The sequence below is a fragment of the Lagopus muta genome, chromosome 12 (genome assembly GCF_023343835.1).
Source record: "Lagopus muta isolate bLagMut1 chromosome 12, bLagMut1 primary, whole genome shotgun sequence".
NCBI classification, from domain to species: domain Eukaryota; kingdom Metazoa; phylum Chordata; class Aves; order Galliformes; family Phasianidae; genus Lagopus; species Lagopus muta.
In genome coordinates, this window is record NC_064444.1 from 10,087,270 (window position 1) to 10,099,870 (window position 12,601).

At 36.5% G+C, this 12,601-nt stretch overlaps 1 protein-coding gene across 4 annotated transcripts in view; it reads right to left on the reverse strand.

Annotated features, from left to right (window-relative positions):
* Positions 1–12,250, reverse strand: part of DPY19L3 (dpy-19 like C-mannosyltransferase 3) — a 30,338-nt gene extending 18,088 nt beyond the window's left edge. Inside the window, exons 1-8 of one of the 4 annotated variants that reach the window (XM_048958907.1) lie at positions 12,152–12,250; positions 10,598–10,735; positions 8,844–8,977; positions 4,491–4,581; positions 3,551–3,672; positions 3,199–3,344; positions 1,509–1,632; positions 1,060–1,194 (exon numbers count right to left, since the gene is read on the reverse strand). In XM_048958907.1, coding sequence (XP_048814864.1) covers positions 1,060–1,194; positions 1,509–1,632; positions 3,199–3,344; positions 3,551–3,672; positions 4,491–4,581; positions 8,844–8,977; positions 10,598–10,700 — 855 coding nt within the window. In that variant the 5' untranslated portion in view covers positions 10,701–10,735; positions 12,152–12,250. Of the gene's footprint in view, positions 1–1,059; positions 1,195–1,508; positions 1,633–3,198; positions 3,345–3,550; positions 3,673–4,490; positions 4,582–8,843; positions 8,978–10,597; positions 10,736–10,980; positions 11,577–11,600; positions 11,946–12,151 lie in introns of those variants that run through there. The other 3 variants (XM_048958909.1, XM_048958910.1, XM_048958906.1) reach the window with 3 other exon arrangements.
* Between the last annotated feature and the right edge of the window lie 351 nt (positions 12,251–12,601).

The window sequence follows — 12,601 nt, forward strand, 5'->3', positions numbered from 1 at the left end:
TGATTGTTAAATGGCAGTGTTAAGCAGTGCTTTTGGAAAATTAATATGGAATAACAGTGGTGCAGTAAATCCATTAAAGATCAGCTTTATGCTGTTAATTTAAGGTAATTTAAGGTAAGCTGTAATTTAAGGTATGCCAGCATGTAATGTAGCTAATTAGTCACATTAATTGTTAATTTCAGCTTACATGTACAAATATAATGAAAACGGTTCAGTAACTCTTAAATAAACCACATTATTGTGATATTCACCATACTAACACTTGGTTACGTTAAAACAATCACTAATATTCAAATCAGCATCAAATTTTGAATGAAATTAACCTGAATTACTCTTCATTCTATCATAACTTTTCTTAAATTTAAGTGAGAAGCTTTTTCGAATTGTGTACTAATTGCAAAGGCTAAAATGCCAGCAGAATTGTACACTGGCATTGGATTCAAAGAAAGTAGTTTCATCTTCTATAGCGTACTTGTTTCCTAAGATCTTCCTAGTGATGTTTGCTTTACTTTCATCTCATTCAGTTTGTGGTGAATTTCAATATTATTTTGTGCTGGACAATAGCTTATAACAGATAACTGTTTCTCCTGAGCAGTCCTGTCCACCTTTCTCTTTCCTTTTGTGGTACAGTGCCTCTACCTAGCTTTCAAACAAGGATGTACAGAAGTTCAAGTAAAATTCTTAAACTCTTATGACTTCAGCTCAAAGATTTTTTTTCCTGACCATTTCCATAGGACATGCTCAAGTTGTGGTAAATAAATGTTAGAATGGTGTTTAAAACCAGTCCCATTAGTACTGTCAAACTGTAGCAATGTCTTAACAAAATTAGATGAAAGTTTAGCAACATAAGTTAACTACATGAAGTGAAAATCAGCTGGGAAAAAAAACAGAGATAATGTATATTTTGATTATTCACTTTTTCACTTAAAAGACATGTGCTATGATTATTCAGAAGCACAAGGGCATACAGGCCTTACACCAGTTACTGTAATACTTCCAGAACTGTTAGCTTTATCATAGAAAAGAGAAAAGTTTGCTTATTTCCAAACATGATCTTACCTTTGCTGTGGGAAGTATGTCAAAGCAGTCCAGTATGAATAATGCCAATGCTTGTATCAGCATCATAAACTGATTAAATTGCCAAGTCAAGCTAAAGAGGAAGGTTGCTACAAATACACCCAGAAGCGTCAATCTCTAGGAGGGTGGAAAGAAGATTTATTTAACACTTACTTTCTTTATCAGATTATTTAATTTGGTTTTAAATTCATTTTTAAAATGAGAATTCATGCTCTTTAACTGCAGTAACAATTTGCTTGAGTATTTTTGGAGCTTCAAGTAATTGTATTTATGCTATGTACACATACATATACATACATATATACATACATATTCACACAGACATACATTAACTCCAGTGCTAGAAATGCTTTTAAAGTAATTTTCCCCAACTTCTACATGAGTATTTCTGATAGCAGTTATATTGTGTTGTACTTATAAGAAATACTCACTTCTTGAGCTGGCTGCAAATGACTTCTGAATAGGTATGTGATGGCTGCTATCTGAACCGCAAAGAATGGCAGGGCCCAGTTTTCTCTCAAGGGAATGGTGAATTCTACTCTTGTAGTATCTATTCTGCAAAAACAGTTTCATAAATTTAAAGCAAACAGAGCACCAACATTGGTGACAGAAAAGTTGAAATGATGGGAGTGTTTTGTGGTCTTTTAGATATGTAGGCTCATTAATTTAGTTCCTTAAACATTCCTGGCTCTGAAAAAAATTATGAAAATTCTGCAGATCTACAGATTGTTTCCATGACTCAAGTGTTGTACTTAAACATCACTTATTGTTAAAAAATTTGTAGGATGTATTAAATTTTACTGCTAAAGCACTGCCTGGTTAACTTAGAAATAAACAGAGCAATCTCAAAGTGCAGCATGTGTAGTTTAAGTCACAAGTAATTCTACTTTGCCTTTTGGTTTCTGTAAAAGCAAATATCAGAATGTTAAGCCATCAGATTCTCCAGTGTGAGCCCAATGAATTGGATCTTAATACTGCTAATCTAGTCAGAAACTTCAGGTAATTTCTGTAATACTCTAACATAAAATCTATGTTACAGAAGTTAGGAAAAACTTCCCAATGGTCAATCATTATAAAAACTCAAAGTTTATAGCAACTAAATCAAATTTATCTTGTGTAGATAAAATGTTTGCTAAACACAAAACAAGCAATACGCATGAGACCTGCTTACTCTCAGATGTAAAATGCACTACTCAGATGTACTTCACCTGGTCAGTGTTGATCTGAAATCAATTCCATGTACTTATTCTATCTCCATAAGTGGTAACAGACGTTGTTTATGAATTATTAGAAAAAAAAGACAAATCCAAAGCTTTTGTAAGTGAAAAAGATAACATTATGAAATAAACATGTGAACACATTGCACATGTTTTTAAATCACTTTCGTCTTAGGAGAAATAACACTCATTTTAACAATACATACACATATTTGCTCTGGAATGGATACGTCTGCAGATGTAAACTTCTTCAGAACTGCTGATGAACATACCAAACATTTTGGAGAGAAGTGACACTGTACTTTAATGTTCTTGCTTGTTACAGAAAACAGCCCATGTCACTAGCTTTAGCTTCATTCCAGTAGTTCAGTGCCTGCTTAAAGCCAGTCCCTATTGTTTCTCCCTGAATGATGAATTGGTGGTAAAGAACTAAAGTAGTTCAACTGACAATTTTTTTTTTTATTCCCCACAGGAATAAGGGAACAGAGAAGCTGAACTTAGTGTGATGATCTTAGGCTGTTGGAAGAATCCCTGAAGGCTGGCTGTGCAGATAGTAAGGTGAGACCTGAAGAATGTATAAACAGATGTCTTTTAGCACTTAGTACACCTCAGGCTGGAAAAGACAGGGTATGTCATCTGCAGATTCAGATGCATCTGAAAGATGTAGTCTACTCTCTGAGATCAACTCAAACCAAAATTTTATATTCCAATTTCTTGAAACTTTAAAATTCTAAGTCTGCATTTTTAGCTCATTTTTTGATTGCCAATTATTTTCTATTTTTTTTTTCATTTTCTGGCTAATTGGAGAGAAGCTGTCTAGTTTGATCATGCATCTGAAGGTTTAGTGCCCTACCACTGACATGAGGTAAAATTTTAGAAAAACTGAATGTTGACTCTCACCTACCTGTTGGTAATATACCAGCAAGCTGCCAATAACCCTGAAAGCCATGTTCCACTAAGAAGCCAGCTTGTTACATACAGAGCAATGACATAAACTGCCTGAAGTCCAAACAAAGTGTAGATATAAAAATAAACAGGCTCTAGGTATTGCTGTAAAACACAAGAACACTGATGTTGTCATAAAACATTTGGGGAGGGGATTATACTTCACATGAATTAGATTTTGTTTTAATAAATTAAAAAGGCATTAGAAATGTTTCTAATTGGAAAAAAACAACAACTGAAAAGAAGAGCTATGATTCACTGGACAATCTTCATAATGCACTTACAGTCTAAAGCCATAAATAAATGCCTACCTGAATTGGAAGAATCCTATACAGAATGCTGAGAAACACCTCCTGGTAAACATTCATTCTTTCAAGTATGTTAATTGTCCTCACAGATTCAGTTTTATTGTCATATACTAAACCATGTAAACCTTAATGATAAAGAGAAATTGAAATAGGAGATTGTCATTTTTTTCCCCCTCCATCCTCATTTGAACAGTGAACAATTTTTTCAAAGGTATTTTAGGATCTTTCACCAAAACCTGCAAATGTTGAGCCAAGGATTCAGATCATACTGCCTCTAAATCACTATGACCATCTGAGGTCTTCTAGAATATGAATCAGAGTGCTAATTCAAGTACTATGTATTTAGTGACATATAAAACATTAATTTCTGCACTTAGATTCCTAATACAAAATATGTGATAGTGAACCATTCTTGTCACTACTTCAAAGGCATGCAATGTTTATATTGACAAAAAATGTAGAATAAGCAAAGTTGTGAGAGAGCACGTTAGAAATCTAGAAAATATGGCAGTCACAGTAAACTCACTATAGTATTTGGCTTGCTTTTAAAAGCTGCTCATTGGGTCACTTACTATGTATTGGTGTACAATGTAAAATTACCTCTTCCTACAAATAACTCATCATGTAAATTAAACAACAAGACACAAATAATAATGAGAGTAATGCACTGAATAAAACAGCAAGGCTGAAACCTGAACAGATATGAAAGTTGTCCTTCAAGGTGGAGGGAGGCACAGAAACCAATGGACCACTGTGAAACAGGTCATGTCCATATCTTAGTGGCTCCTTGGTGGATAAACAGAACGAATCTGTTTCCAGTACAGTCATTACACCATCTTTCAAACCTAAGGCATTCTTTGTCCTCAACCACATTTGAAAATACATTAAGAACAGTCTGTTCTTCAACAGTCTGAAGTAAAACTTACTTCACTGTTTACAATACCTTGCTGGATGGAAGCAGCCTGAATCATCTGTTTGTAGTAGGAATAATAAAGTCCACATTCTGTTCGGAATGAAATTTCTCTTTCAACTTCCTGTAGGTGAAAGTTCAATAATAAATTCAATTTCTATTTGCTGTTCACAATAACGTGAAGCAGCCAGTTTTTTTCTTCCATTAAGTCAATCTGATAGGTATGGTAATTAGTGAATTTTGCTACCAATGACATTAAAGTAACCTACAGAAGTAGCCTTCTAAAATCCTAATTCAATGGATTTGATTGGATACTCATCCAACCGATTACTGAAGTGCCAATTTTAGAATAGAAAATTTATTTCAGATTTCAGTATGAATAAAAACTAGAAACTCTCATTCTATCTACATGGGGGAAACTGGCCCACAGAGTGGTTTGAGTATTTGAGTTCATTCTATTAAACTTAGTTTAAATAAAGGTAAAATAAAGTTTAAAAAAAATAAAGCACAGTTGGGCGAGAAGCAAATGCTGGAGATGCTGATGCTTCTGTTAACATAGTAATGTATATGACTTCTGTGTTACCAATATGCAAAATTGAAACATTATAGATATTTTACAATTTTTGTAATATTCAATGTTTAGATAGGTGCAGTGGCCAGCAGCTGGAGTTTAAAACTGCTTATGTGTGCTCCATGCAATATAATGTTTTTTTCCAGATGTGGATATCCCGTAGTGTTCCATGGCTTTGCCACCATAAGGCTTGATTAAATCAGTATGTGATACTTGGGACTACAACATAATCCCAACCCTGGGATCTCAGCTGGCAGGGTATGCTGCTGCCCACCTGCTAAGTGCTGTTTCTTGTTAGAAGCCAGCTGTTTGTTACTTTCATATTATTATACTTAAATTTTGGGTAAAAGGAGAACTGACTATTTAGTTGTTTTTAGACATTGGTGGAGTTATTTTTTAATCTAAAATGTTCAAATCATCCAAGTTAGGTGCACCTCAAACTCTGACATTTTCTTGGCTGATACTGCAGCAGGTGGGGTCAAGTGAGGCATGAAAGCTCTCCTAGATAAAACTAGTCAGAACAAGATCTCTTTTGTTTCCTTTTATTAATTTATCAGTTGTGAGGATTTGATGAAATTTAACAAATTCAGACATGCTTGGGTGACCACATTTAACCAAGATAAGACTGCATGCACAGCTAATTTGATGAGAAATAGTAGGCATCTTTTAGAAAATTATTTTACTACCAGTTATCACTTCAGTGGTTTATTTAAAAGCATTCTTGCAATTATCTCTGATAAACAATCAATTAGAAATGGTTGATATCCAGATTTGAAAATCCAATGAGATTCCCATATGTGGTGCAAGCAAGACATACATTAAGAGATTTGGTTGAGATTTCTGAAGATAATCTCATTAATTCAGGTTTCTTTACAAAAGAACATTACTGAAATAATAGAATGATACTGTTTTCTGGTATTTTTATGAATGCCATTCTAGTTAAAACAGCCATGCATAGAATCCTAAGACCTTTACCTCCCTACAGGTTCTATCTCTTCTGCTGGCACAGAATCCATACTATTTCAGAGCTAAAATAAAGCTAGACAGAAAATCCCTTACTGCCACTACTGCCCAGTACAGAATCTTATTTCAAAATATGTGTTTTATTGAAGTTAACTTCACAAAATAAATCAGTTTTAGTTCTGGTCTGAGAAAAATCAACAGATAAAAATGCATCTGATTCAAAACAAGTCTACAATTAAACTTTCCAGCTGCTCTGCAGCATACAAATTTTTATAATATCAGCAGAAGAAACCAGCATTGGCACTAAATAGTAAAAGCAACATACTTAGCAAAATGAGAGTGCTGCATTTTCAATGCGCTCTACTTTCAAATTCATCATTACGGAAAAGTTTTCTAATACCAAAAAAGCAGCTGATTCTAAGTCTAAAAAAAAAAAAAAAGAACGTTAACATTTGGAATTTATTAGGGGGGAGAGTGTAGTCACAGAGGGGAATCTAATTAGCAAAAATGCATTCAAACATGATTAATTTGTAATCCTGGCACCAGCTGCATTCAACCAAATGCTATACTTTATGAGACAAACACTAGTGAGTATTACATCTGTTTCATGCTAAGATAACATCTGCTTTATTCGCTCACAAGACTTTTCCAGTTTTACAGCAATTTATACTTTTCCTAGTACTCCATGTCAATAAAAACCATACAGACTTATGGGTAAGCATTGTAAGAGCATGTTTGCCTTAATGCAGGTTCAATTTCTAAGTGCTCAGAAAAGAAGTTACCACTGTTAGAAAAAAAAAAATTCTCCAAGATACATATAGAGTTACACATAATTTTAATGTATGCAATTGTATTCTAATAATATTAAGCTTCAAAACAAAATGTAAAGGACTCTCCCTCTCAAGGGCTGTGCAAAACTCTAGAACTCAGTTTTCCTCAAGCTCCTTAGCCAAGTCATTCAGAACACTGAGCAAGCAGCCAAAGTTTTAGTTGAGATTTTTAAAAATAAAGAGTACAAGAAAAACTCCAATTTATTATTTTTTTTCACAAAGCTAAAGCGCAGTTTCTGTTACTGAAAATATTTTTTAGCTGTTCAATTTAAGAAATTCAAACCAGAAAGATTTGAAAACTTCCTCAACTGTACAACCCAATGCAGACAGCTGCTATCAGTGCTTCTGGTTACAAATCATGCCTTCAGCAAACACATTTAATCCACATACATGGTCTCTTGGCTGGTTAACCTCGAATCCATCTGTTAGGATGGCATGGTTCCACCTAAGTGGAATCATACTTTCAATTCAGAGTAAATGTACTCAACAACCACACAATGTGTACTCCTTTGGAAAGATACTACAAAAGTTCTGGACTGCTGTTTTTTTCTGCTTATGGCTCACATTTAGTTTGTGAAGTTCTAATTAGCTGCCTACCAGTTTCTCCACGTTTTCTCATCCTTCTTTTATTCTCAGAATGTAAACAGAGACAATATAAACTCTCAGAGAAGGAATCCCAGTTTTCTTATCAGGCATGTCTGAACCACTTCAGATTTGTTACTTTTATTCCTGGGCTCTTGTAAGTAGCCACGTTACTAAGACAAAATTATTAGAAGACTAAATGTTTACTCAAAAGGGATGAAGAACAAATGAAAACCCTGAAATGGTTTGTGTTACAGTACTCATTTGCTACGTGGCCTTGGCTCATTCCTGTTTAAGGCTTCTTCAGAGTTTGCATTTGAACAACAATGATAGCTGACAGAAAAGATGATAAAATTCCAACCTATTCTGTTATTTTCATAGTAGAACGTGTTTCCAAAAGACTTTACTTGAGGTGCACCTTCCATATATATCCAATGATCTAGCTGTAGGCATCTGATCACTGCAGGGGAGTTGGTCTACATGACCTCGAAAGGTCCATTCCAACTCAAAGAATTCTGTGATTCTATATTCAAAGAAAGATGTCAGTGCATACAGCACAGTGTTACACGTACACTACAGCAGCAGTTGTTTCAGTAAATGCCAACTATTTTTATTTTTGCTGTGTATGTGTATCTTGGACAGGAAAAGTGCCTAGGATAAAAAATACACATATTGCAATACAAGTATTGCAGTTAAATATAGTTGTTCCATTATACATGTAGACCTAAAAAAGTCTACTTATTTTGGGCATCTTCAAAGGAAAATGACTCACCTAATTCTTTTCACTGGTTAAATTTAGATGTGTGTACAGCTGTATTATTTTCCCATAAAATGATTCTAGGGAGAAAACCAGCCAGAGCTGGTTTCCCCTGCACTGTGGATCTTGGTTTGACATTGGTAAATGTTTGAAATATGTTCTGAATTTCGCACATTTAGAATATTCTTCCATAAAATTAGTATTGATTACTAAGGGACTGCTTAAATTGCATTACAAGACCACGGCATAATAGCAATTAAAGAATTATTTGCCAAGATTTTGCATATTGTTTTATCTCTTTGTGGTGCTGGTAGTTTTGGATTGCTTTGGATGCATGAGATGATTATAAAACAACATATAGTAGACTGTTAAACTCTCTTCTAGATAATGACCAGTCGCTGAAAGAACCATTGCTGTTCTTGAGGTAGGAAAGCAACGGCACAGTTGTCTAGCAATGTATTTAGAAGGAAAACAGTTGAACGGTATTATATATTGAATGGTATTATAACAGAAATGACTGAGGATACAAAAAGCTGTGAGAAGGGAGGTACAGCTCCTGATTTTACATACCAAATTAAAAAAAAAAACACTTGGAAATATTCCATGCCTCTGAACAATTGCAAGATAAGTAAATGAAATTTCAACTAACACTCTTATTAATGCTCTATGAAAATAAATTTTACCTTAATATTGGAAAACCACAGGTCATTTTCATGCAGTGTAGCAACATAAACAGAAGTAAGAAGTCCAAGAAAGATGGCAACAATTCCACCAACAGTTAGTGAGAGTATATTCCACAGCTTTCCACCTGTATGATCTTGGAAGAGAAATATTTGACTGTGTAACTGTGAAGTCATAATTCAACTTTGGTGAACTTCGGAACTCATCTATACAGTGTGCTAGTAAATTTACATTTCTTAGGCAGCAGGACATTGGATTTTTAGAGCTCTTTTTATGGAGATGTGTCTTTATTATTTCATGCAGGAACTCAGAATGCATGCAAAGCAAAATAAGGTGTGCCTTAACTGGAAATACATAGTTAGAATTTAAGAACACAACAACTCTATACAAATAGAGAAATATATCTAACTTGTAAATCTAAATTGAAATATCCTCCAGGGCAGCATTTCTAATTAAGGCTATACAAGATGACTGTTACATCAAAAGACATTGAGATCTTCAAACTTCTTAGTATAGGTGCCAGTTTTGTTTTTGTTTTTATTTTTTTTGGGGGGGGGGGAGAGGGGTGTATTTTTTTTAATTAAAAAAAACTTTGAAGGCTCAGAAGTCTCAGTAAGTACTCACAAGGAGACAGTGGCCAAAGCAGCCTTTGATGATAGCGTCAAGCTTTGAAATGCAGATAATCTCCTTTTCACATCAGAATGAGATTACAGACAGAACAAAGGGAAGAAAAGGTTGCGTCTCCAGGCAGCTCAAGTATTGTATTAGTACTGCACTGTAAGCATTGTATACTTACATTCATGATTTTTTTTAATGTTGATATAAGACTTAATATGGATTTTAGTGATCTGGAATTCTGTCCCTTAAGCAGCTATTTCATACTGTGTGCTACATCTACATAAACAGTAACAAAAACACAATTCAATGGAGCTGAGGGCTAGACAATAACATTGTAGCCTAAATGTGCTTGTGTGTAAGCAACTGAGGTAACTTCCATCTACCAAAAATACATGTACAGAAACCTACAGAACGTACAAAATTTAGATAAAAAAAAATCCTTAAACTAATAAAACCCAAACAAAACCAAAAACTAAAACTCTGATAACTCTGAAGTTATAAATCCAAAGAACACAGTTAGTACTTTATTATTTACACAGATCCTCAAATGAAAACACTTAAGGTCTCTCTTTTAAACTCATCTAGATAGTCTGTTCTGTACTACAGGTGAGAGTTTGCAGTTAAATTAATATTTCATGTGCAGTTTGCTTATACTTAAGTACAGTTTGTCAGAGGTCTTCAAATTCTTTTGTTACTGATAACTTTTATATCTTCAAGAACCTATGATTGCTATACGACATCTGATAGTGTGTCATATTACTGAACAGCTTTTAGTTGAAATTAAATTTAAATTTAAATTATATAATTAATTACAACTAATTAATTATATAATTTAATTATTAATAATAATAATATATAATAATAATATATAATAATAATATAATAATAATTATATAATTATATAATTAATTATAATTAAATTTAAATTAGGGTTTTAAAATGGAGATGGTAGTGTTGTGCAGTAGTTTGCATACCCTTAGTCTCATCCAATTCATTTTGGTAACAGATGTTCAAGTATGAAAATTTATTTGGTATGTACCTAGTTCTAACCTAGTTCTAACCTATGTGTCTAGGACAGAAACCTGAAGCTAAATGCTACTAGAAAGCCACAACGTTACAAGCCAGTTAATTTACCCACCAGACAGAATTTTTCCCTCAGAATTCACGTTCTTCTCCTCTGAAGGCTGATCTTCATCTGCTTCTGGGACTTTTCCACCCTTTCTCTGTCTTATGGTTGTCATGATGACAGTCACTTTATTATTCTTCAGTCTGACTCCTAGGTGGACACATAAACAGAATGCATCTTCCTACCCAAATATTCAACTATTACTGTATAAAATCTCTGAAAACAGAACTGCATCATATGCCATAAGAGACTTTAAGTTACAAAACTGTAACTGAGTTGAAGTGTATCTTACAAAATATAATAATTCCATATTGTCTCTTTTTCCTTTTAACAACTCAGATATTAAATTACATTTACCTTTAAATAAATTACATTCATTCATTAAATGAAATTACCCTAAATCTGCAAAGATTCCAGTTCACAATCTTGCATACTCTTGACAAGGGTTTTCAGAATGCTTCATAGTATTGGCTGCCCTCACTTTTGGGTTCCTGACTCAAAACACACATCAGGCTCTATTGCTTTGAAAATTACGAAGAGTGAGCCTTTCACAGAAAAAAAAAAAAAAAAAAAAAAAAAAAAAAAAGGTTCTTTCAGGGTATTTTCGTGGGTACCTAAAATAGAGAGCCATTTGTTTAAGTCTTGGCTTTCAAGAAATCCCAAAAAAGTGTGCTGTGGGATGTAAAAACGTTGCCAAAGAACATGCACTAAAAAAGACAACAGACATCTTTGATGTTTTGTACTATCAAAGCCTCATAAAATACGAAAACATTAAAAAAAAAAAAAAAAAAAAAAAAAAAAAAAAAAAGCAGCTAGTCATTCTTTTGCCCATTGACAGCTCTCTGTTCTGTGAGTGGTCCACCAGTGCAACTGCTTCAAGCTGCCATTCTGTATTTAGGAACCGGTGACTTCCTGTCTTGCATGCTCGAACGTTAACGTTCTTTGGTGTAAACACCGCTGTTACAGTTAGCACGAGAGTGAGCGAGTAACAGTGCTTATGATCTGAGAAACAAACCTCAGCTGCACGGCTTTTTGGTGCTGAATCAGCTTCACCTCTTTTTCCTTTCCCCAAGCCAAAAACACCTGGAGGGAGGTGAGCATTTATCTACGGCGTTTTTAAGCAGCTGGTTTGTAGAAAGCACAATAACGCCGTAATTGGAGCAGGGTGGTCATCGCAACCACGCTTTCTTAAGCTGGCTCAGCCAGCTTCCACTCCCGCTTCATGCCGGAGGGATCGATTTCGCCAGGCTCAGGCAGGGGAAGCCGCGGTCCCGCCTCCGAGACGAGGTGAGGCCGGGCCGGGTCAGGCCCCGCGGCGCGGGGAGGCGGCGGGCGGGCAGGTGAGGGGGCCGAGGGCCCGCGCCAGAACCGCACCAGGAGTGGAGCGGCCCCGGGGGGGTGGGAGGAGAGGCGGGAGGCCGGGCCCGGGCCGCCCGCCGTTCCCTTCCGCGCCGCTCCGGAGGCCGGGCCGGGCCCGGCGGGCAGCGACGCGCAGCGCCGCCTTTCTGCTCGCCGCGGCCCGTGCCGCCGCCCCGCCTCGTCCCGTTCCCCACCGCCCCCCGGTACCTGCCGGCGTTCCCGGGGCCGCGGGGCGGCGGCTTGTGGCGGCGGCAGCGCTGGCAGCGCGGATGTGCCGGGCCCCACCGCGAGGAGGGGAAGGGGCGGGGGTGGGGGCGGACGCGGGGCCGCCGCTCGCCCCTGCCGGGCGGAGCGGAGGGGCTGCGGGCCGCGCCTCCCTGAATGCTTTCGGGCTCCGAGGAAGGAACGCGACGGAGTTCCGTGGGAGCAGATACTGGCGGCAGCGCCCAGCTACAAACCCGCCCCAAAATAAGTGCTCCGACTTAATAAGTGCAACCCGTGCTTCCTTATTGCAGCGCCTTTAAAGCTTTTTGTCATAACAGAAGTTTCCCTCTAAAATCTTATCCAAATGCTGACTCCCGCATCCAATTACACAAAGCAGATTTTCCCCAAAGCCACACAAGTACTGTGATATGGGCTGAAGCGGAATTTACTTCT